Source organism: Glandiceps talaboti, chromosome 5 (assembly GCF_964340395.1).
Source record: "Glandiceps talaboti chromosome 5, keGlaTala1.1, whole genome shotgun sequence".
Classification (NCBI taxonomy): domain Eukaryota; kingdom Metazoa; phylum Hemichordata; class Enteropneusta; family Spengelidae; genus Glandiceps; species Glandiceps talaboti.
In genome coordinates this window covers 9670775-9697456 of record NC_135553.1, presented here as the reverse complement: position 1 = coordinate 9697456, position 26682 = coordinate 9670775, and the positions used below count along the sequence as shown (strand labels likewise).

The following is a 26682-nucleotide window of genomic DNA, read 5'->3' as shown; positions in this document are numbered from 1 at the left end:
TAGGCAGGCCCAGTAAGTCAATATCTAAAAAAAAAAACCCTCTCACTGTTTCCCATTCAAACAGACTGATCCATCCAATGAAGAAAACAACTGAATTGGACAAAAGTTCGAGGAAAAGGATGGAAAGATATATATTAAATCACCCTGTTCTAAGTGAAAATTTGAGGCCTTGAAATACTTATTGTAATTCATATCATTGAATTCTTACAAAACATACATGTATGAAATTCAAAGTCTTTTCAAATGACCAGAGGTTTGAGGTATAGCAGGAATTTTAGAGGGTATGCTGAATTTTGACAATTTTATTGGTTAGAGCGAATGATAGACTGTAAGATATGTCCTGTCACTATGCCCTTATGGGCCTGCTCCTGAAAGGGGTTTGGGTGATGCATGAGGGTGGCCCGTCACGGTGTACTGTACAGACTAAATGAAAGGAGAATTTCTTATTCCTTACACATCCATAGTAGACCATGTGAATTTGTAATCGTGTATTTGTTCACACATTCATCCTTGCTGTAAATGTAAAGCCCAGCAATTTCACTGTAGTTTTCCCATTCATTCAAATTCAAATGAATTGAACAGGCAGTTCAGATATTTGTATAGTTTTATTTTGCAGCATAAAGTTGATTATGTCACTGTGACAGTTGTTCTATATAGCACCATTCTCATAGAAGACTTATAGAGAAGAACTGTTTTTTTTGTTGTTCCCTAAATTATAAAACAAAACAAAAAAACAGCAGTATGAAGGCTTCTGTCAGTAAATATGAAAGTAAACCACAGCACAGAAAAGGCGCAAAGAAGTTCACATTACTCATTTCAGTCGTTGACACTGACAGGCAGATTTCCTTGCATTTTACAGATGGTCTAAAATTTTCACACACAAGTTCACTACTATGGCGCGTTTCTTGAAAATTCATAGCATTCTGTTCTAAAAAAAATAACACTCTTGTTAATGATTGTGGATCAATATGTGTAACATTGAGGATGTTCTGACACTCAATATCTTTTGGTGGAGGGTCTATGGTAAAACAGAGAGATTCATGCAACTGTCTGGAAAGACACTGAATATTTCAGTTAAACTTTAAAGCAATAGAAAAGTTTCACAAGTGTTCCCAACTTTTCGTTATCTCAAATAATATTGTGTGTTAATAATGATATTTTACATCTTAATACATGTATATCCTAAATCAAGATGAATGTTGGACAGTAACCGTAATCTCTATGCTAGTAAAGTTAAGACATTGTACATTGTATCTGCTAAAAATGACAGGAATAGCATATTTAGTATTTTTTGTATTTGTGACAATATGTGATATCGCTAGTAAGAAATGACTCACTTCAGTGACTGGTGTAAAGGCACCAATTTTTGTCCACTTTTACTTGCATAAATGCCTCCTGAATACACAAACTTTGTCCAATGTGTTTCTTTGGGTTGGGAAGTAGGTAAAATTTACCTACCAGTAGCCGTTTTACTGTGCTGTCGAGATAGCCCCTGATAGTCTCTGCTTGTAATGATGACATTGCCAAAACTGATAATAACAAATTGAAAATTTTCACCCAATAGCCTGGTTCATGACAGCGTGCAGTTCCTGCAACCATGACAACTAGTCATACTGTCATTATTCAAATGAATCTGTATGTAGATATACACATGTTACACTACTTGATGTGGTAATTTACGTGTTATTTAAATATGTTTTATGTAAATTTAACCCTACGGGTGCAGGATAACCATGATAACAACTTTCGGAGGGTGTGGCAATGTGAATCGTTTGAAATTTTGCTCAACACAAGCAGAGAATACAAGAGCTAGGAGGTACAACCAGTTAAGAATGCATCTCAACAGTGCAGTAAACAGGATAACCTACCAAAATTTCCCAACTTAATTATGGTACAGTGTTTGAAACTGTATGCAAATTTTACAAGATTTCACAACCCTTATTGTCCAAAAAGGTGTTCAATTACATAAATCATGACATTCTAGATCAGTGCTATAATGTGTGACGTGTACTGGCCCTTTAGGAAAGGAATGCTTTGAAATAAAATGTCTTCGTGATGTACAAGTGGGATATGGACTCTCTGTATTCTGTGTCTTAACTAGTTTGACCTCTGACCTCATCTTGTAGAGAAAGACTTGATTATCTGGTTCCAAGACGCATTGCATTAGCCAATGATATGTATGTGGGTACTTTGACTTCTTTTTGTCTTTGTTTCATACTAGAAAGAGTAAATACTAACCAACCAAAAGTAATTTTTACTTGAACAAACATGATATGGTCAGGGGACAACCACCCCCTGAACAGTGTATGCACACCCTCTGTGTGCAAAACCAAATGCTGTTGTATGTGGCGATGCACGATGCATCTTGGAACCAATATCAGGTCTTTGTAATGTATGTACATGGACTAAAATGTTTGTTTCATAACACCAGCTGATGGCTTGTTCAAGTACACTGTACTTATACACATTTTCTTTCTCTCTTTTTAAAAAAAAAAATAAAGCCATGTTTTGGCTTGCATGTAGTGTGAATTAGATTCTCAGTACGTTCAGAGATTATTTTTGAAGTTCTTTCTCATTACTTTGCAACATAACAGAAATGTACTTTGACAAAATAGTTGTATGTCTGTAGAACCTTCTTATCATGATCCGTGTTGTTACCAATTTCCTGTTGTCACTTTTATAGCTGAATGTAACAAATTCAAAGAGGTACCAAAAAAAATTAATCAATCTGGACTCCTTTGCATAAATCAAATCTGAGATGTGTTGTGAGTCTTGTCAAACATCCAAAACAGCTTTTTCCATCCCAGCCACCGTACAACTAAAATTACTTGCCATTCTTGCCAGAAATTCACACACTTTGTCACATTCTTCTGATAAAACAAATTATGGTCCATACTTTTATCAAATTCTTCAGCTTTCCTGAATCAGTGTTTACTTTGTCTTGAATACACAAGCTTCCAAATTAGGTTTCCTTGGGCTCTTCTTTGGTTTCTGTACTAGTGGCTTCTTTTGTGTCTGTATCAGCTGTTTGAGGTGCTTCAGAAGATGCCTGAGGTTCTTCTGGTTTAGCTTCTTCATCTTTTGTTTCGGTTGGTTTATCTTCCTGTTTCTCAGGTGTTGCATCTGCTGCTTTTGGCTCTTCTTTTGTTTCTTCACTTTCTGCTCCCTTCTTTTCATCAGTGTCTGCCTCTACTTTCTTTTCAGCAGTAGCCTCCTCTGCTTTTTCTTGGTCAGATTTTTCATCTTTCTTTTCTGTTTCTGTTGTCTCGGCAGCTGAATCTTCACTTTTTGCTGATGCAGCTGTTGCTTCAACTTCAGTTTCAGTTGCTACTTTCTCAACTGCCTCTTCTAATGTTTCTTTTACCTCTTCTTTTGATTTTTCATCTGTACTTTCTGGTTCTTTTTCTTCCTTCTTTTCTGGAGCTTCGGGTGTGGTCTCTTCCTTAGGTTCCTCTTTAGTAGCTGTATCGTCCTTTTTCTCTGCATCTACCTCATCTTCTTTCTTATCTGGTGTTTCTTCAGTTTTTGTTGCCTGTGGTTCTTCTGCTGTTGTTGTTTCTTCAGCTTTTTCTTCTAATGGCTTTTCTTCACATTTTTCCGGTTCTGCTGCCGTTTCTTCTTTTGTCTCCTCACATGGTGCTTCCTTCTTTTCTCCACTATCTGCTTCATCTTCTTTTTTATCTGATGTTTCTTCAGTTTCTGTTGCCTTTGGTTCTTCTGCAGGTGCTTCTGCTGTCGATGTCTCTGTTTTTGCTTCACTAGTAGCAGAAACAGTTGTTTCTTCAGCTGTTGGTTTTTCTTCACATTTTTCTGGTTCTGTTGCCTCTTCTTTTGTCTCTTCACATGGTGCTTCCTTCTTTTCTCCACTATCTGCTTCATCTTCTTTTTTATCTGATGTTTCTTCAATTTCTGTTGCCTTTGCTTCTTCTGCAGGTGCTTCTGTCGTTGATGTCTCTGTTTGTGTTTCACTAGAAGCAGAAACAGTCGTTTCATCAGCTGTTGTTGTTTCTTCAGCTTTTTCTTCTGATGGCTTTTCTTCACATTTTTCAGGTTCTGTGGCCTCTTCTTTTGTCTCCTCACATGGCGCTTCCTTCTTTTCTCCACTATCTGCTTCATCTTTTTTATCTGATGTTTCTTCAGTTGTTGCTGCCTTTGGTTCTTCTGCAGGTGCTTCTGTCGTTGATGTCTCTGTTTTTGTTTCACTTGTAGCAGAAACAGTTATTTCATCAGCTGTTGTTGTTTCTTCACCTTTTCCTTCACATTTTTCTGGTTCTGTTGCCTCTTCTTGTGTCTCCTCACATGGTGTTTCCTTCTTTTCCCCACTATCTGCTTCATCTTTTTTATCTGATGTTTCTTCAGTTTCTGTTGCCTTTGGTTCTTCTGCAGGTGTTTCTGTTGTTGCTTCACTTGTAGCAGAAACAGTTGATTCTTCAGCTTTTTCTTCTGATGGTTTTTCTTCACATTTTTCAGGTTCTGTGGCCTCTTCTTTTGTCTCTTCACATGGCGCTTCCTTCTTTTCTCCACTATCTGCTTCATCTTTTTTATCTGATGTTTCTTCAGTTTCTGTTGCCTTTGGTTCTTCTGCTGGTGCTTCTGCTGTTGATGTCTCTGTTTTTGCTTCACTTGTAGCTGAAACAGTTGATTCTTCAGCTCTTTCTTCTGATGGTTTTTCTTCACATTTTTCTGGTTCTGTTGCCTCTTCTTTTGTCTCCTCATATGGCGCTTCCTTCTTTTCTCCACTATCTGCTTCATCTTTTTTATCTGATGTTTCTTCAGTTTCTGTTGCCTTTGGTTCTTCTGCTTGCGCTTCTGCTGTTGATGTCTCTGTTTTTGCTTCACTAGTAGCAGAAACAGTTATTTCATCAGCTGTTGTTGTTTCTTCATCTTTTTCTTCTGATGGTTTTTCTTCACATTTTTCTGGTTCTGCTGCCTGTTCTTCTTTTGTCTCCTCACATGGCGCTTCCTTCTTTTCCCCACTATCTGCTTCATCTTGCTTGTCTGATGTTTCTTCAGTTTCTGTTGCCTTTGGTTCTTCTGCTGGCGCTTCTGCTGTTGATGTCTCTGTTTTTGCTTCACTTGTAGCTGAAACAGTTGATTCTTCAGCTTTTTCTTCTGATGGTTTTTCTTCACATTTTTCTGGTTCTGTTGCCTCTTCTTTTGTCTCCTCACATGGCGCTTCCTTCTTTTCTCCACTATCTGCTTCATCTTTTTTATCTGATGTTTCTTCAGTTGTTGCTGCCTTTGCTTCTTCTGCTGGTGCATCTGTCACTGATGTCTCTGTTTTTGTTTCACTTGTAGCTGAAACTGTCGTTTCATCAGCTGTTGTTGTTTCTTCAGGTTTTTCTTCACATTTTTCTGGTTCTGCTGCCGTTTCTTCTTTTGCCTCCTCACATGGTGCTTCCTTCTTTTCTTCACTATCTACTTCACCTTCTTTTTTATCTGATGTTTCCTCAGTTGTTGCTGCCTGTGGTTCATCTGCTGGTGTATCTGTCGTTGATGTCTCTGTTTTTGTTTCACTTGTAGCTGAAACTGTCGTTTCATCAGCTGTTGTTGTTTCTTCAGCTTTTCCTTCTGATGGTTTTTCTTCACATTTTTCTGGCTCTGCTTCCTGTACTTTAGTCTCCTCACTTGGTGTTTCCTCAGGTGTCTTTTCAGCACTATCGGTTTCGTCCTTCTTTTCTGAAGCTTCTGTTTGAGATTCACCTTCATCTGTTGGCTTCTCGGGTGCATCCTCTGGAGCTTTGTCTTCAGCCTTCTCAGTTGATTCGGTTTCTGCTGGTTCAGATTTTGGCTGTTCAGCTTCTTTTGTGTCTTTATCCTCACAGGGAGATTCTTTGACATCTTCTTTCACGTCACCTTGTGATAAATCCTTAGTTTCATCTGTCTTTTCTGTTGTTTCTTGAGGTGTCTCTGTTGTTTTACTATCGGTTTCTTCCTTAGCAGGGTCTACACTTTCAGCTTCCTTTTTCTCTGGTTCTGCCTCTGCTTTTTGTGTTTCTCCAGTTTGTTCCTCTTTTGTTTCTTCTGCCTTTTCTTCTGTCTTTTCTGTTGATTCTTTGGGTGGCTCTGTGACTTCAGATGCAGGTTCCTCTTTCTTTACCTCTGTTTTGTCATCTGTTGCTGTTACCACCTCCTCTGCAGGCTTATCATCTTTCTGTTCTTCCTGACCACCATCTTGTTTTTCATTTTTAGTGGCATCTCCATCTGTAGCTTGTGGGCCCTTCTCCTCAGCAGCACCATTTGTCGTGTCTGACTCTTTCTCAGCATCATTAACCTTTACTTCAGCTGGTTTGTCACCATCTTCTTTTTTCTCTGGGGCTGCGGCTTCAGCAGTTTCTCCATTTGTTTCCTCTGAACCTTTCTCATCTGCATTTTCAACTTTAGCATCAGGTTCTTTTTGTCCATCAACCTTCCCAACCTCTTCTCCAACTTGCTTCTTAACGGTTTCTTCTGTGTTGACCTGGTCTTCAACTTTGGTGTCTGCCATCTTTGGTCTTAAGTGCTGAAAGCATTTAATAACCAAACAGAGGATTGTTACCAGTCCAACAAGTAATGTGGTGATTAGAACCAGCATGTTCCAAATGTTATAAGCATCTGTTGCAATGTATGGTAAATTTAGTATGTGACCAAAAGAGGAGGACTTATCATGTTTTTAGTTGACATGCACAATCATCTGGTGTTACAAGTGTGACCCAGGTTTACCTGCAATGGAAAATTAGTCCCAAGTAATGATGTACCATGAAAATTGTGATGGGTTAGTATTTGATAAGAATGGACCTGGGTCGAACCATACAGTGCCACTGAATAGAGATATTTTAGTATTTGGTAAGATTGGACCTGTGTTTAAACATTCAGTGTCGCTCAACAGAACTTGTTGTAGATTTTGGCACTTTATAAATTGACATATTGATTTACCTCTCATGCACAAGGTTTACTTTTTGATATTGATGTCATTTTTGTTTGATTTATGTATTGCTAAGTTTCTGTTCTGATGATTTGTAATGACTATAAAATGATTTCATATTTAGAATTAGTCTAGATGCTAGCCATGGTATTGAATCATCTCTTTACCACCGTCTAGGTGTTCGTTCAAATGAGTAAATTCCAACTGTTAGAATGGTGTAAAGAATGTATAAGTAGCATTGATGACCAAAAGTGTATCATCTCTGATTCCCGCAATACCAGATACAGCAACCAAAACAATGTTGTTTATATCCCTACAACCAAAATTAATGACAACGCCCAAAGCATTAAGACATGCTGGTACAATCACCTTTAATAAGCATACTGAAAAACTTCGGAGTTCACCGTCTTCAAGCACTTTTAAGACAGATTTTATAGAAGCATATTTTAAATGAGTGTTTCTGTCAGTTTTATTGATCCCGTATATTGTATTTGTCGTATATTTGTATTTCTGTGTGTCTTAACTTATCCTGTTTTTGTTGTCTTTTAGAGGGCCCTGGGGAAGACAAGCTTTTAGCTAACCTGGTTATCTGTGTGATTTCCAGCCCTCTTTAAATAAAGTTTAAATAAATAAATAAATAAATAAATCCTGTGCTGACAAATATACCATATTTGGACATTATATAACTTCCCCCAATAAACACTGACTTTTGTATTGGGCAGAATTCTGTGATGGATTAACAAAGACATGATGTTAATGACTGTGTGGGTGGCTTCATTTGAATCTGAAATTTCATCTCAGGACCTCATTGAGCTAGACACAAAGAGCGATCTTGAGATTTGATGTCACAGATATGACTAGGACTAATTTATAGTTGCCTTCATTTTGTTAGTTTTAGCATGCAGAAGTCATTTTAGGTACGGTGTAGCCATGCAGTCATGATCCCATCTGTATCTACATACATGTCACTATGAAACTTTGATATAAATAACTTGGAATCATCCATTGCAAGCCCATACGCTCATGCATAGCAGGACAATTTGTCAGGCATGGGCATAAAACTTAGGAAGTAATTTGAATTTTGTTTCCTAGGACCTTTATCTTTTGTTGTTACTTATTGGAAGGATGTTGTAATAGTAAGATGAGGAGAAGTGTGAAAGGGAAACTAAAGTGTAGCTGGAGTTGTCGTAAATGTTTTAAGTACGTTTTAGGTCAGAACAATTGTTTTGTATTTTGTTGGACATGCATCTCTAAATTTTCTGTAAATGAGAGATGAATATGATTTCTTGGCAGATAACATTCTGTGCCCTGTCAGTTGGGGTTTCATTTGAATATCAGGTGTAATTTCTTTTGTTAGTGCTTATGTGATATGAAAAAGCTATAGACAAAAGATATGTTAATGAAGCACCAAAAGCATAAACAGGAACAACAGAAATGATACATATATGCAAATGAAGCACCAATGACAAATCCCATGTAGTGTGCCTAAAAAGCAAACAAACTCCTCAATGGTAGAAATGATGTGTATCACACAAATGCAAAACAACATTTCTCCTGGTTTTAGGAAAACATTCTTAATACATTTACAACATTACCAACTAAACTTTTTTCACTTTCAATGCTAAGGAAGTGAGTACCGTCAGTAAGTGCATGATGTGGTCATGAACTTCAAGGTATTTTTGGAAGTATCTCCACGATCTTACTTAATGCAATGTGGATGAGAAGATGACCAACTCAAAGCCAGTAGCTTTGAATATCTGTAGCAGCAACAATATCTCAGAAAAGTGTTTTTGAGCCTTCCCCAAAAAAATAAAAACATTTCTGAAAACATTTAATATGATGTTTGATTCTATCTGAAATTCATGATCATAATATCTTTTGATTTGATAAAGAAAAATATGTATATTAGGTCAGTATTTTCAAAAATTGTATTTTAACAAGTGATGGATATTTCATTACCCAACAGTGTTTCTACATTCCTCTTAACTAACAACTAATCTACAACTATGTTGTGCTGCAGTCTTTTTACCTGTAACCATGGCAATGTAAAAAAAACCAAAAGAAGTATCCAAGGTGAACAGTTTATAGACAGTCAGTGAAAGTTTAACAAAATACTCTAACATCAGTTTACCCGAAATACAAATTAAACTAAAAACAGTGGGGGTCAGACAGATGGCAGGGTTTGACACTACAGCTGGTGTGGTGTACCCATCAATCTTGTAAAGACCTCATTATGAATTCATAAAACTGTAAAAAACAATCTATTTCTAGATGAATAAATTAACACTGTTGACCTCAGTTGACCTCATGAGTCATTGCATTGTACTTTACTCACAGTAGATTGTCAGGAAAAAGAAATAATGAGGTCTGTAACCATGACAACATGATAGATTTTAGTTATCACAATTTTCAAAATAGTTTTATTTGATAGCTGGGTCTGAATTTGTGTTATACTATATCAAATCCATCTACAGGATAGAGAATAGTCTAGTCTCCATTCGGTATCATTATGATTTACACCTTTACTCACGAATAGTCAAAGTTGAATGTATTCGGTTTAAAATAAAGTACTAGAAGATACAGTTATAGAAAATTGCTTACATCAGCTAAGAGAAATATCAAAGATACTGTGTAGAACAGCAAAAATGCTGATGGAAAATGGTGAAATTTGGAGAAAGTAGTGGTGCTTTTACCCCCCTTATCTACTAACCCATCTCTTCATCACTTACTAACACTCCCAGAAGCAGTATTATACAAAAAAAAATGTAATTTTTGAAAAAGATAAGTAAAAAACTGATAGTGTTTGTTTTGTGAGCTGTAGTGTTACGTGACTGTTGTCATGGTAGAGGGTAAAAGGTTATTCAGGTTTATTTTATATCTGACAGATAAACCCAGTTATGGTCATCAGCTCTGTAGTTAAGGTGATCACTGGTCAAATAGTCTGGCTAATGAAACACATTTAGACTATTTGATGTCTACATTCAACATCACCTGATCAAATAAACTTGTTTGTGTTTCTTATCACATAGTTGTTTATTTGTATGATTAATTTAGAATCAATATCCATTAATTATTGAAGGCTTACCATGAAATTACAAAGAGAGTATTGTCTATTTACTGACACCCCCCCCCCCCTCATTGCAAGGCATGATGGGACATCACTTTGACTACATGTTCATATATATTGCTCTAGTTTTGTTGAGTAAGAAACATAAGATTTTTATGCTATAAAAGTGTGAAAACGGGGACAAAATATGTTTTTTTCCACTTCTATTACTATTGATAAGATATTAAAGTACACTTTATTGAATATTCTGAACATTAACAATTCAATTTCCCTTCCCTTATTTTTGACTTTGTTTTTAAAACTAAAGGAAAATTTTGAACTTGGACAAAATGCAATTTCACCCTACTCTGTTACTACCAGTAAGACTTATTGTAAGACAAATTGTGAAGTGTTCTGGATACGGACATCTCATGCTTTATACCAGAGCACCTTTTATGATGCTGTGCTCAGTGATCTCAATATATATTTCTAAATGTAATGTAATATATTATGTATGAATATTTTTTAAATCAAAAATTTCAGCAGAAAGTGGGGGTCTTAGCAGTTAAAGGACTGAATTTAAAAAAAGAAAGAAAATCAAAATATGTCAAAAATAGAACTGTGAATTAAACATATCAAGCTTCATTGAATATGTGATAAATATATAATGCTTTATTACAGTGGTTATATTATTGAGGATTGGGTATTTATTTTGCATTTTTAATCTATAAAACAATTTTATCATGCTTTGTACTTGAAGAGTCAATGTGAAACAACAACATATGCCAAGTCTTCGTTTGTAAATACTTTGCAAAAAGCTAAAACAAACGTAACAAGTAAAAGATTTTACACGTTTATTAAGCTTTTGCAATTTATTGGGTTACAAACAAGGACTTGGCATATGTTGCTTCATATTGATTTTTCAAGTAGGACGCCATGATAAAATTGTTTTTTAATTAAAAATCCAAAATAAATATCAAATCCTCATCCATATGGCCACTTTAACCAGAAACCATTAAGTTAACATGGCACAAACTGAATTTGCAAGCTTTTTTTTTTTTACTGAAGTGAAAATCCTTACATGAAACCTTGATTAAACTATTCTAGTATAATTTGATGTCGGTACATGCCTGTCCTTTTTTAAAAAAAAAAATAACCTGATCACCTTGTAGATGATTTATTATACATACACTAAATTATGTTATCGAACCATTTATAATTTATGATATCCTTCCAGACCTCCGGACCTCCAGACGAGGTTTGAGTTGTGTCAGTAGCAAGTGATGGTTATATCTACAATGCTACAACTACTTTTAAAACATGCAATAAAATTACCCCCCCCCCCCCCCCCCCCCAAACAAGCAACAACAAAAAATGCATGTTTGTAAATTAGCTCGGCTCATACCCCTGTAAACAACATATAAAAAACAAGATGATAAAAATGTGTATAGCTGTTTGCGTCATAGTTGATAACCATTTGGTAACCCTAGGCAATATAGTATAGCGTTATCCAAATCAGTCTATGAAAAGGTGGACACTGTCCAAGTTTGACAGATTACACATGTGCCACACTCTTGATAGTAGAGTAAAAGCTTACGGCATATGTCAACAACTCTTGTAATGAATGCTAGCTGCTGGACTCTTTGTCTACAAGGTGTGATGTGCCCGTTAGCGTTTGCCTAGAATAACACACGACTATTTATTTCGCTATACAAATACCATACCAGTTTCTTTGTGAGTGCTATTTATTAGGATTTTTGTCTAGCAACGTAATCAATGCCAGCACTGTTCTCACTTTAATAGAAATGTCTGGGGTAGGTCATCCACCCTCTGTGTTGTGTGTGTGTCCCTTGTATTATGCAATCTAATATCGTAAACTACAGCAAACAACTTTTCCCTCACAACCTAACAACACCTAGCTGTTTAGGTATAAAGCTTGTTAGCTTAGAGATTTGACTTGGTTTTTACTATGTACCTCAATAAACTCTCTATACCCAGAGACTTGTCTTGGTGTTACTATCTCAATAAACTCTCTATACCCAGAGACTTGTCTTGGTGTTACTATCTCAATAAACTCTCTACACCCAGAGACTTGTCTTGGTGTTATTATCTCAAGAAACTCTGTACACCCAGGGACTTGTCTTGGTGTTACTATCTCAATAAACTCTCTATACCCAGAGACTTGTCTTGGTGTTAATACCTCAAGAAACTCTGAACACCCAGAGACTTGTCTTGGCGTTAATACCTCAATAAACTCTCTACACCCAGAGACTTGTCTTGGTGTTAATACCTCAATAAACTCTCTACACCCAGAGACTTGTCTTGGTGTTAATACCTCAATAAACTCTGTACACCCAGAGACTTGTCTTGGTGTTACTATCTCAATAAACTCTCTATACCCAGAGACTTGTCTTGGTGTTAATACCTCAAGAAACTCTGTACACCCAGAGACTTGTCTTGGTGTTATTATCTCAATAAACTCTCTATACCCAGAGACTTGTCTTGGTGTTAATACCTCAAGAAACTCTGTACACCCAGAGACTTGTCTTGGTGTTACTATCTCAATAAACTCTCTACACCCAGAGACTTGTCTTGGTGTTATTATCTCAATAAACTCTCTATACCCAGAGACTTGTCTTGGTGTTAATACCTCAAGAAACTCTGTACACCCAGAGACTTGTCTTGGTGTTACTATCTCAATAAACTCTCTACACCCAGAGACTTGTCTTGGTGTTAATACCTCAATAAACTCTCTACACCCAGGGACTTGTCTTGGTGTTACTATCTCAATAAACTCTCTATACCCAGAGACTTGTCTTGGTGTTAATACCTCAAGAAACTCTCTACACCCAGGTACTTGTCTTGGTGTTACTACCTCAAGAAACTCTCTACACCCAGGACTCTAGGCTAAGCCTTTTACCAGTTGACTTCACTACTATTAATGCAACCCCAGAAATACTACCAACCAACCACCAACCAATTGGACCAACCAACCAACTAATCAGACCAACCAACCAATTGGACCAACCAACCAACTAATCAGACCAACCAACCAACCAATCAACCAACCAACTAATCGGACCAACCAACCAACCAACCAATCAACAAACTTACCTACCTACTTACATACTTGACTCATCAAGTAATCAACTAACTCTTAGCAAAACAACAATACAGCAAACAATCTACATGTCAGCTAAAGCAATTCAACACTTTCTATATCAATCCAAAAATAAAGTGGACAAAAAATTCAGTAAGTTCACAAATGAAATAAAATATCCAAAAGCCTACATACAGTCTAGTCCCAATCAACACATCAACTCTACAGTTGTGTTGAAAAATTAACCACTGTGCCTGCAATGTATTACTAGTATGTTAACTAGTTGTGTAAGTACAACTTGTCTCTTGACCTTAACTGACCTGACTTCATCTGACCTTATGTAATCCAACAGTCTGCTTTGTTAAACCATAGCCCCTCCTGGGTGGAGGATCTATGGTTAAACATGAAATATTGACTATGATCCTGATGGTCTTGTGATACGGATTGCTATGTACAAATAGTGAATATGTCTCCTCATTTGTCCCGCTATGTAAACTTAGTAACTTTAAATGGTTTGCTGTTTTATCAAACTTGCACAAAGTAATATTTATGAACAAATTGCTTCAACACAAATGTGAAGTGAAGAGGAAATTTAGTTTGTTTTGTGACAGATAGACAATGGGGGGGGGGGGGGGGGGGGAGGGGGGGGGGGGCAGAAATTTCCAGAAACTGCAGATTACAGAATATATATTGGAAATTTTAATCCACTTTTCAGACACTGTAGATGATAATTAAACTCACATTAGCAAAATTGTTAAACTGCCAGACAATTTAGTATGATAATTTCTTGGATATAATTTCCGTCTGTCTGCCTGCCTCATTATACAAGTGCTAAATATCTAAAGTATTTTAATGGCAATTATTGAAATTATTCTGTTACAATTTTGCAATTCCGTCTGTCTGGATGTGCAAAGTATCAAGTGTTTACTTTGACTATTAAAGGCCAGTAAAAAATCCTCATGACACCCTTTATATCAATTTTCACAGATTCTCTCCACTATAAATAAAACATGTTCCCTTGACGTAGATAAATATTTTGTGTAGTTTAGCACAGACTTTTTCTTTTTCTTGTTAAGCTTTTCTGTTTTGTGCAACTTGTTCTGATAAGTCAAAATTAATTAATTAATTAAAATTATCAAAATTTGGAAGTGTATGTTGAGAACTTGTGAACCCTGGGATTCAAAAAACTAACGACTCTCAGACGGGTATTATTTTATCTTTCATTTTGCATGTAGCATCAAACGTGTCTAAATTAGTAAATATCAAATGTGTTTGAGTACAATAATTTAGTTATTGCTGGTATACTTGGTCCATCGATCTTGAGGTTTGCCATTTTTAAATTAAGCTATCATACACTGAGAACTAAATAGATGGGCACAATGATCAGACAGTGTCATAAACATTTATTCTACCGTTCCAGATGTCTCCAGTTTTAGATAACTTCAAAAAGTATATTCTTATTTATCATCTGGATAGCCCTATTATATTGACAGTTTGCAACATTTTAAAGTTTGGTTGACCTTAACTTTCTGAAAATATGACCAAGTAATATAGAAAAATGAGAAAATCAAGTATACAATTAGGAGTACAGCATAGAAAGTATAAAAAACTGAACAGAATGACGTGTCAGTAGAACATGTAGAAATACTTTGTAACTGGAATCATCCGGATCAAAAGTTGACTTCAGTGGTCTAAGAGGACAGAGGTCATGCCATCCTTGACACCCAGGTCAAAAGATCAGACTAGAAGACTTGATAGATTTATGATGGCTTCCTGCTACTGTACACTACATGATAGAAAATACTTGATGTATTGTGGTAGAGCCAAGGTTACTAGAATAGTAAAAGAATCGTACCATTGTAGAGTGTATACCCACTGTGGAATGTGACAACACTAGGTGATGTCATTCCTTCTACCCAACCCTGGCTAACTAGTTATAAATTAACCGTACTTTGCGGAGCTGAAACTACAGTCATTTGTAATTTCAGCAGTTAGTCTTTATTCTTTTTTCCGTTATGTGTAATTAGTCATTTTTAAGTATGTTAAATGAGCACTTCTAAACTACTTCTAACACGATCTCGGTTTAATGTAAATTTTTTCGCTAAATCTGCAGGTAGTCATGTTTGACGAAAACTTTTTGCATCGACTTTGTTTATTATCACTTTCCTTTCAAAAAGTTCCAGAATTACAAAAAATGTATGATGTTTTGAAGTTGATAAATTGGAAAACAGCATTTTTGGCAAAAGTTTATGCCAAATGTAGCACAACTGTCCCGTGACTGAACAGATAATTATGCAAATGAGATGACTCATAGTCACATGTTTAAAAAGTTATTCTGAGTTCAAGGATTTGGATGTTTGTCACTGGAATTCCAGAGACCTTCTGAATCGTAATTACTTTATGGTAATTCTCAAGTTTCACATCTGATGACTCCGACACCCCTCACTGTAAAAGTTGACTATCCTTTCAAAAATGTGTCATTGAAAATTGTGACTTTTATTAGCACAGATAAAAAAGATGTGAAAAAGTTATGCAGACGTGAATTCAAGAGTGGTGAATCATGGCTTGGATAAATCATAGCTGAACCATGAATGTTGGGAAGTTTAGAGGGAGTGATGAAATGGAAGGGGTAACGGGGGGGGGGGGGGGGGGGGGTTCGGGATGTTACTTTGCATAATACTGTCACTTTTTCAAAATCTTAATAATCATGTAAAAAGTTGGTGCAAGCATTTAAATTTTGTGAAAAAAAATGAAAAGTGGTAGCCAGCTGTAATGTTGATTTCTGAAGATGATTAACAAACCCATGCATGCAGGCAGAGTCAACAATTTACAATTTTGAAAACTGCAAATTTTGAAAATTATGACTTACCTGTGGTTTATGGAAATCTAGTTAACTATTGGGTCAAATGTCACAACCTATGAAAATGATAAATAAAATTGTCTAAAAATATGTCTTTCATTACATCACAATTAGCTAAGCCGCTAAGGAGTTGGTCACCATACTAAAAATTACCATATCAGAAAATGGGAACACATTTACAGCTGGTTTTTTAACTAAGATATCACAGAACATGACAGAAAATTAGGAATTGATGAAAACATTTCCTCGTAATTTTGCTTATCTGTATAAACAAGGTAATTAATTTCAAAACTTATGAAAAAAAATAATGAGACAAAAAAAAGTCATATTTTTAAAGGATTTGTAAAAATATAATGCAATAATAAAAAATGGTAATATGTTCAGAGCCGTATAAATCAGGCACTAAAAGAACCTAATCAGACCATTTTGCAAATTTGTATGTCTCTATGGGTGTGGCTAGAAAAGTGGTGAAATGTAGAAGTTTGCACATTTTTACACCTAGAAAAAATCACTTCTATGCATTTATTCAACCTTGTCCCCATAAAAAATGATAAATAAATGAGTGTAAAATCCAAGATAAATAAAAAAATATTCCTCCCCAAAAAAATCTCATGTAGACATAGAAAGGGGATGAACATGCTTTATGTTGTGTGTTCCTACTACTGTGGATTTTTTGCTCCATGCATAAAGTATAGGACTGCAAAAACCTATAATAAATGAAACATATACAACTCTATGCAATGGCGGAAAGTGTTGCGAGGATGTTTTTTTTTTTGACATGAGCAGAACTATCTCAAAGTGTAGAAACATGGAGGTACCTACCTTTAGGTATGCAAGAGTTCCGCCTGTATGCTTGTACAGCAAATATAAAGTAGAGTTTCAACTCACACAAACTAAGGACTAAATATATTTCAACATACGAATATTGGGCTCTTCCACTTCTATTATAGGGGTGTTGTAGGGTAGCAAGTGTGCATTGTGTCATGTCCATTTTATTTCCTTTTTTTTATTGGGACTGGCTAATTATAATATTCAAATTATCAGCTGAGTCTGAAAATTTGATGTTCTGTATAATTTTGTCAACTCAGCAAATATTGGTAACTGCGTAAGTCAAGTTTCAGAGGTGTTTTATTTTTAGTGAGGATACAAATAAAGGGGAGGGGGAGGGGGAGGGGGTCTAATTTCTGTATATGAAAACATGGGTGTCATCCTTTTTTTTAGGTGTGTCTGTTAATACGTGTAATGCGTGGTGCTTGGCCAGGGCCCAACTGTTGTAATGAGTGATAGGGTATTTAAGATGTTGACATGGTTTGTAATCTATTCTGCATGGAGTGTTTTGACAGTGCCAGGCTTTCATACCAATAACCTTGTAAAAACTGGTTTTAACCAGCGCATGGCGGGTACTTCAAGAATAGCTATGTACGTGTTGACAAAGTCATAAAGAATTGGCTCATCCCTAAAAAATAAGAAAAATGTCCTTGAACCTCACCTTTTAGAATAATTTAATTGCTTTTGAAGAGAAGACAAAAAAAATTATTGGCAGACACTTTTTTTCATACCTTTTTTTTGGGTGGGGGGGGGGGTTTCAAAGTCGATGAGTTTATACAAATGTAGTTATGTATCAATATCGCAGAGGTTTGGTGGAATTAGTAAAAAAAAAAACTCAGTACACGGACTGTGTGACTGAAAACATAATATATAATGAAGTAATCTGTGTTTAATATTAAGGTCTTCACAAGACATGTTTTACATGTAACATCTTCTTGTCAAAGCAAAAGTTGCTGACTCGGCAGTTTTTGTCCCAACATTTTTCAGTGACCATTGAGTGTCATGTCTATGTGATTGCTACTGTTCTGTATGTATGTCACATCAGTTTATGTAATGAACACTCCTCCCCTCTCCCCTCTCCCATCCCAATATTTGTCTTAAAAAAACTGTTGAGATGGATTGCTATATGTTATGACCTTACGGAGAATGCACCCTGTAATAGGCGTATTGGCAAAAACTGTTTAGATAAAGAAATTCCACCTGTACACAAAAAAGTGGGACAGTTATAGGCTGTGAGCAATATTATGGTGATTGTATTGAAAGTACAGTACAGGAATGCCCTATTCACCTTAACTATTGTTTGCCTGCTTTATATATATATAATGGTATAAAAAGTGGGACACGTAGGTTGTAAACAGTATGGTAATGATTGTTTTGTGACCACAATATAAACCTACACAAACCAGTCAGAGCTGGTACTATAGTCAACAACAACTAATGCAGGCCGTCTATCAGTCATTGAAATATTGCAAGTATCAGGTATTTTACCGCCATATTTGTTTAACAAATTCAGTGTTGCTGAGAATTCTACGCAGTGAATGAAATTATTTGAAAATAGTAAATAAAAGTATTTGAGCATATCATGGTTTGAAGCAAACTATGAATTTATTTTTTTTGAAAAGTCATTCAGTTTTTGAGCATGTTTGATTTCTTGGCAAGAAAAAATCAGAATAAAAATGTGTATAAATACAGGACATTTGTCCACCTTTAATATCATCAAGTGTGAACAGGTGTGATGACTTGTATTTGAAGTATTAAGAATGAGAATAATGTATATTTTTTTTAGCAATATTTATAAATTATTTAGCAATATTTAACATGATAGCCCAAATCATTGTTCTATTTTCCAGTACATAGCATGGTAGAATCATAATGTAGTAAATCTGTATACTTTCAGTAGTTTTTTATAGCATTGTATCAGCTGTTGTTGAGTCGAGTATGATACATGCGTTTTTTTTTAAACAGTTTCAACATTAACTTTTATAGTTTGTATTTAATGTCACAGATTGCATATATGGCTGCTGAGTATATAGTGCATACCTACAAATCCTAGTGATACCTATATGTACTAAGTAGTCATGTGTATGGATAACATAGATATACATGTACCTATGAACAATTCTATTTCCTTAAATTGTCATATTTTTTTAGCAGAACTCTAGCACAGTATTTATATAGTAAATTTTTAAAGCTTTGCTGCAGTTTGTAATTACTCTGTCTGTGTTTGTGTTTGTTTGTTTGTTTGTTTGTTTGTCTGTCTGTCTGTATGTATGTATGTATGTATGTATGTATGTATGTATGTATGTATGTATGTCAGTCTGTCTGTCTGTATGTATGTATGTATGTATGTATGTATGTATGTATGTATGTATGTATGTATGTATGTATGTCTCTCTCTCTGTCTTTCTCTCTCTCCTTTCCCCCCACCCTCCCTCTTTGCCTTCTTTCTACAAATACATATTTGTCTATTTTATCTTCACCTTTGTATGTTGTGCATTTCACACATTGCCATTAAGGTGTTAACAAATCATGCAGGTGTATACATTTCAAGAAAATTAACTTGTCTCTGTATGTATGTATGTCTGTTGTAGGAAGGAATCAATGTGGAAGTGAAACATCAGTATTCAAAAGTAGTACGTACTATCAACCAGGAATAGATTCGTCACTAAGTTTCCATCTAAAAACAAACTATGCTAGTTGAACATAGACAAATTCTTATCAAATTTTTTATCATGACGTTCAAATGTTCTGCAAGTTGTCGTGGTGATCATTTGTAGATTTTTAGTAGTCCGGATTTAATTTGTAATTATTTTCTAGGTCATGATATTAATAGCTGAATGAGTCAACTTGTATACAAAACAGGGTGCAGCAAATTTTAGCAGTAGTCCAGGACATATCGACCACTACACATCATATCTAGACTACCAAATTAGCAGTAGTCCAGGGCATATCGACCACTAAACATTGTATCTAGACTACCAAATTAGCAGTAGTCCAGGGCATATCGACCAATACACATCATATCTAGACTACCAAATTAGAAGTAGTCCAGGGCATATCGACCAATACACATCATATCTAGACTACCAAATTAGCAGTAGTCCAGGACATATCGACCACTAAACATCGTATCTAGACTACTAAATTTTATAAGGCGGTAGTCTGTTAGACCAATTGAAATCAATACAAAACAGCAGCTGAAACAGTTCACATTGCTATAACTCTGACTTACCAAATGTTGCTATGTAGAAGTCACTAGAGCTATGGCTTGTATTGTAATCATATAAATTCCAGAACTGAAAGTTAACAGTGGTCAAGGGTACTTTAATCGACAACTAAACATCGCATCTAGACTACCAATGTATAAGGTCTGTTCAACCAATGGAAGTCAGTTGAAAATTTGAGTTAAAATAGTTCACATGACTAAATCTGACTTGAAGTAGTCCAGGGCACATAGACTACAAAACATTGTGTATCTAGACTACCAAATTAGCAGTAGTCCAGGGTGCACAGACTACTAAATATTGTATCTAAGACTACCAAATTAGCAGTAGTCCAGGGTGCAAAGACTACTAAAAATTGTATCTAAGACTACCACCAGATGTATAAGATGATAGACTATTAGACTAATGAAAATCATAAACTGTAGCTCGGAAACAGTTCACTTGGCTAAAATCTGCCTGTAACCAGCCCAAAGTTAAATTCAAACCTGGAAAATGTATTATCATGTTGATTGTTTTAGTTGGCTGATTTCCAATCAGGGCAACATTCATGCCTGTTATACAGGGGAGGGCTTCTATTCTGGTGTGATCAGGTCTTATTTCTGTGACATAATGAACTAAATATGTTATGTGAATGACTCGCATTGGGGGTGAAAAGTTCATGAATATGCAAGAGATAAGGCTACCCTATTTCTTAGTGTTTTTGAGATAAAATCAGCTGATAACATCTAGATGTCACCTAGTTTACGTGTTGGTGTGCACAGACGATTGTGAGATGGCCAGCTATCCATGCGTACACTGTACTCCAAACAATTCTCTTCCATGTTGTGCATCACATTCAAGTTTCTGTACCGGTTGAATTGTCATCAGTATTCCATTATTTCCTCTGATTTGAGCTTCTTGTGAAGTGACCAATGTCCTGCAGTGTACCATTTATTCATACACCTACTGAGTCAGTTAACAAGCTCGTCCATTATATCCATTTATGATTTCTTGTTCTGTCTATACCTACCTGTCCACCCATCCATCTAGTAAACAGACATTCAATCCCTCCATCCATCCATCCATCCATCCACCCACCCACCCATCCATCCATCCACCCACCCACCCACTCACCTGCCCACCCATCCAACTACCACCCATCCATCCATCCATCCACCCACCCACTCACCCACCCACCCATCGAACTACCACCCATCCATCCCCACCCACCCACTCACTCACCCACCCACCCACCCATCCATCCATCCATCCATCCATCCATCCATCCACCCATCTATCAATAGTCCATCAGTACATTCATCTGTTCAATTCCCATGCATCTAAGTCATATCCAGTAACTACCCAACCTCAGTTTGCTAGTAGTATCCTTAATGCAACATCTGCTACCGTAATGTTGATCCATTCAACCAATACAAGTTAAAGACAAATCTGCTGGCTACCCAACCCATTCATCTGTTTTTATCACACATTTAAATCAACGATATAAATTATTGAATGATAGGAGATATTACAGACTTGCTCTCCTAAACAAAATAGTCTATTCTGTCAACTAACGTTTTAGGATATGGTACAATCCATAGAGTGATGTACTCTAAAACATTCCACTGTTTCTAATATGTAAAACTAAGTCAAGGTTCTGTAGCTAAGTAACTTAGAATAGTTGTGAACAACATAAAATGCTTGTAAACAATGTAAAATGGTTGTAAACAACATAAAAAGGTTGAAAACAACATAAAATCCAGCACAACACCAACTTTTTGAATCATTACTTTATTACATGCATGCATACCTCTAGTAGCATTGTATAGAAGTTTATGGAATGGATCGGACCTAATGTTACACTCACAATATCACATTTACAGAGTGTTTTAAATATGGTGTCGTTGCTGGATCTGTAATTATTCTGTGTTTGTTTAACGATTTATGAGCACAGCGTTGTCATGGATTCGGTGGCATAGACAAGTGACAGAGTGTTTTACAATGTACTACAGTTTCAGATTAGATATATATCTGGTCAATTTAGACAATTTCCTGTACATGCAAGTATATTCTTGTTGTAGGAAGCCTGCAGGTAGATTTTATGACTGAGTTGATAAATTAATTCAATATTTTTCATCTTTTGGTTTAAAATTCTCAGCAACTGTTTTGATAAATTTCACTGGATTTATGGATTAGAGCTGCAGAAAGACCAGTTGTTATATACTGATTATTGCAGCCTTTGTGATGCCGTATTTAATATTAAAAAAGAAATGTACACTACCTGCACAAGGTGATGGTATACGTAGACTATGTAAAGTTTACATCCTTGTACCATACACTTATATATATCGTATGGAAATTAAATTTTTCAATTACTGAGAAAAATAAAGTGAGATTTTGATGATGACAACTTTTGGTGGATGTGTATAAAATGATACATTTAGTGGATGTGCAAATATGAAAACTTTTGTGCAAAATTGAAAAGATAGTATGTTTGCAAAAATGACATTTTTTAGTGGCTGTGTGGCAAAATTGAAAAGTTGGTGTGTTTTCAAAAATGACAATTTTTAGTGGGTGTGTGGCAAAAATGAAAACTTACTGTGTAGAATTTGCAAAATCAAAACTTTTAGTGGGTGTGTGGCAAAAATGAAAACTTACTGTGTTAATTTGCAGAACTGATACTTTTAGGAGGTGTGTAATATGAAAACTCATGTGCGCAAGAATGAAAACTTGTAGTGTGGGCATGCAAAAGTGATACTTTTTAGTGGGTTAGAAAAATGAAACCTGCAGATGTTGACAACTTCAGTGGGTGCATAACACTGAAAACTTAATGCCAATATGTACAAACATGGATATTGTACAAAAGCAATAAATCTTAGAGTTAGTTTGTGATCTCACTCATTGTTATATGGATCAGGTCACAGAATAGTGAAATGGCTCAAAATGTAAATACCAACTAACAAAGCATACCTTGGGTGACTTGATTTGGATTTCTTATCTCATTATCACCAATTTTGTGGAGGATTTGAACAACACTTCGGGTTATTGCATTTTGGCATTGATTGAGATGATCTGTGGAGGATTTAGACAGTGCTTCTAGTCAATGTAGCTATTTACATTTTTGTATTATTTGAAGTGGGACACAATGATATCGATGATTTATTAAGGGCTGTTGGAATGTAGGTCATTGTTAATTGCTTCTACCTGTTGTCTCCTGAAGTACTGCCTTTCTGTATTGTCCTCAAGCAGTTAACGATGATGATAATAATGTTAGTTTTATTATAGACCCTACATGAAAGGGTGGGTCTATGGCTTTATATAGTGCTTTTCTACACTGTACCTGAAGTGTTTAACAATCATTATATCGGCATGGACCTAAAACATCACAACCACCCTTTATACTTCATCAACTCCCTGGGGAGCATACAATCTATTGCAGTCTCTATATTAAAGTGCATAGAATTAAAGCATTCACGTTGCAACATCTATCCTACCAGGTCCCTAATTATTCAGCTGGGTTGATGGGGGAATCAAAGTTCAAATCTTGCCCACCATGTTTAGCTATTCTAAAACATACAGAAGTGGGGAGGCACCAACCAGAAACTTACAGAATTCAGACCAGCCACTGTAACCATTCAACAATCATGACTCCACATCGCTATATACCAGGTCATGTTGCAATGTAAACTTACAGTCTGACTAGACTTCTTACATTCTAACATCAGAATGTATACATATACCATATGTGATATTTGTGTTTTAGTGTAAATATTCCAGATAGTTCCACACTGATCAAATGATCACACAAACTCTTTAATTTGCTGGTTGAACGTTCAGATATGTCAACTTACTAAACATACAATATTTCTTAGAAAATACATTGTATTTTGCAAGGATGAGGGTAGGTGCTAGGTTGATCATTAATTCCAGAAATAACAGTCACATGATATTATTCTCCAATATGTTTCTTCTTTCTGCCAAGGAAAGTACGAGTGACCCCAACTACAAGTCACTATACAGGTATGATAATTTCTTAGGTCACAAGTATTTTCCAGTCGAATGCAGAAAAATATTGGGGATAATATAAATATATATCTCCTCAAGTATATTTTATGAAAGAAGGGGGAAAATAATGGAGATTTTGAACGTTTTGACTAATATTTTGAGCACCACAGAACCAATGATGTAGACATTAGGTTGTCTTGATATAGAACGACCAGAGTATATAATCCATATTATATGTCTAAAGACATCTTTTCTTGTGCATGGTGTAATTGCCAGTAACGTGTTTGTGCTTATATATTTGTATGAAAAAAAAACTAATGATGAATCTGTCAGTCTTATATGAATATATGTATGAAACAGTTTGATCAGTTTATATAATCAGTCAGCAAAATGTATTCAAATTGATATCAATCATGTATTCATATCAAGCAAGTTTGAATTGTTATACTTGTGGGTGCAAGACACTATCATTTGCTCGCTTACTAGGCAAGCAGAGTTAGTGCTAACGAGTACCCAGAACAGTAAATATTTCAGTGTAGCTTGTGAACCTTTGCGTTGGGATTAGGGTATAGTTAAAATTTCTTTTCTTGAACTTTATGCGTGTAACTATCTCAGTTTATACCAAGCTATTAACTCAAATGCTATTTCTACTGAAACATAACTCAATGTCTCCCATTTCATAGCAGCTGAGTCAGTGCTCAAGCCTATTAGATTTCTCTAATTTTGTTTTCAATTAATTAATTTAGTGAAAATGTATGTGCTTTCATTTTCTCTATTGTGAGATTACCACATGTGTGTTCGCCTATATATAGTCTCAGTGCCAGACGGCTGATTCTAGTATTTCAGTTATACTGCCATTTTGATTTTTTTTTTTTTTTAATTTCACTTGTCCTAATTACCAGGCAAAATTTTAAAAAAATCAAAATGGCAGTTAATTTAGAATTTGGTATCTTTTTTACTAGAATTTGAATTTATGAAATAATTTCACCATGACTTCCTACATGAAAAATCAATGTGAAACAACATTGACAAAATCTGTGTTTATAAATCATTACATTGCAAAAAGCTAAAAAATGTGCTAAAAAAGATCGTTATTGTACATACAATAACAAAGATTTTACATATTTTAATGATCTTCTGCAATTTATTGAGTTACAACCACAGACTTGGTCTATGTTGTTTCACATTGATTTTTCAAGTATGAAGCCATAATAAAGTTGTTTTATAAATTAAAAATCCAAAATAAATACCTAATCCTCATCCATACGACCACTTTAATAGGATCCGATAGCTGAAATAGTACTGGGTAGTGTCTGCTGTCCATCAAGACTATGGGGAGGCTATATATGTATGTGGAGTTATTGCAAAATCTGATGCAAATGCAGAAATAAAAAAAGAAAGACAATTTTGCCTCGGGCAAGCAAACATGGCAGATGATATGTGTTACAGTAACAGCTCTGACTTTGGACCCCAGATGACGTACCGTAACACAAATTATCACATTCCTCAAATAAGATCTAAATAATCATATACTTTGTCAAATTCTGTGTCAAGTTTGTTTATTTTTTACCTCTCAGGAGACATCTCAACATACCTGTACCTGTGTTATTACTGTCAAGTGTTTACAATGTACTTACTATATGGCCATTTCTTTTTAGATTTATGTTTCATGCTCAATATGGTAGTTGGCCATTCTCAATAAAAATTTATGTTTCCCCTATACCCATGCAGTAGGCCATTCATACTAAAAGTTATGTTTCCCCTATGCCCATGCAGTAGGCCATTCATACTAAAAACTATGTTTTACCCAATAATCATGCAGTAGGCCATTCATACTAAAAGTTATGTTTCCCCTATACCCATGCAGAAGGCCATTCATACTAAAAACTATGTTTTACCCAATAATCATGCAGTAGGCCATTCATACTAAAAGTTATGTTTCCCCTATACCCATGCAGAAGGCCATTCATACTAAAAACTATGTTTTACCCAATAATCATGCAGTAGGCCATTCATACTAAAAGTTATGTTTCCCCTATGCCCATGCAGTAGGCCATTCGTACTAAAAACTATGTTTCCAATATACTCATGCTGTTGGCCATTCATACTAAAAACTATGTTATACTCTTGCAGTTGGCCATGCATATCTTATATTGTGTTTCTCAATCACATGAAAAAGAATCAATCTACCCCTATACATATACTCATGCAGTAGGCCATTCATACTAAAAACTATGTTTTCCATGAAAAAGGATCAATCTTCAAGGCTTTGTACATGTATACAAATTATGAACTGGGAATCATCAACATGTACAGTTGTAACAAATCACTTTTATGTCAGTTATAGTAAAAAAAACTCAACTGGCATTTTTTTTCATTATTTATTTATTTATTTATTTATTTTCTACAAATATAACTTTTGAATTTTCTAAGTTGATCAGCTGAAAACAATATGAATGGGGCCATGATGTGGGAATAAAATTTGACAAAGCAGTCCCAATAATAGTGAGTTGTATAGTCTGTAAACATATATTAAATTACACATGGCCTAGATGTTGTCAACAAGTCAAGGCCAAGATATTGTGTTTGAAATAATTTATTACAAATCTGTTATATTTGTATCAAACACCAATTATTTTACAACTGATATTGCTTCAGACATTACTGTACAAGCATTTTAATATCTTGGTAAACTTTGTTTAACAAGTCTTAGTGAGAAATTCTTACATTTTGATC

General features: G+C 35.4%; 2 protein-coding genes across 2 annotated transcripts in view; one reads left to right on the top strand and one right to left on the bottom strand.

Moving 5' to 3' along the window:
• LOC144435302 (bone morphogenetic protein 1-like) overlaps positions 1 to 26682 on the top strand; it is a 91269-nt gene that overhangs the window by 22893 nt on the left and 41694 nt on the right. The window lies entirely within an intron of this gene.
• On the bottom strand, positions 594 to 16794 carry LOC144435301 (uncharacterized). The gene is made up of 3 exons (XM_078123896.1): positions 16733 to 16794; positions 15920 to 15966; positions 594 to 6502 (listed from the first exon to the last, which is right to left on the bottom strand). The coding sequence occupies exon 3, from the start codon at positions 6485 to 6487 to the stop codon at positions 2963 to 2965; it is 3525 nt and encodes a 1174-aa protein (XP_077980022.1). The 5' UTR covers positions 6488 to 6502; positions 15920 to 15966; positions 16733 to 16794; the 3' UTR covers positions 594 to 2962.

Bases quoted from the DNA above. Each gene is read 5' to 3' on its own strand.
- LOC144435301 (XM_078123896.1), bottom strand. From the start codon at position 6,487: ATGGCAGACACCAAAGTTGAAGACCAGGTCAACACAGAAGAAACCGTT.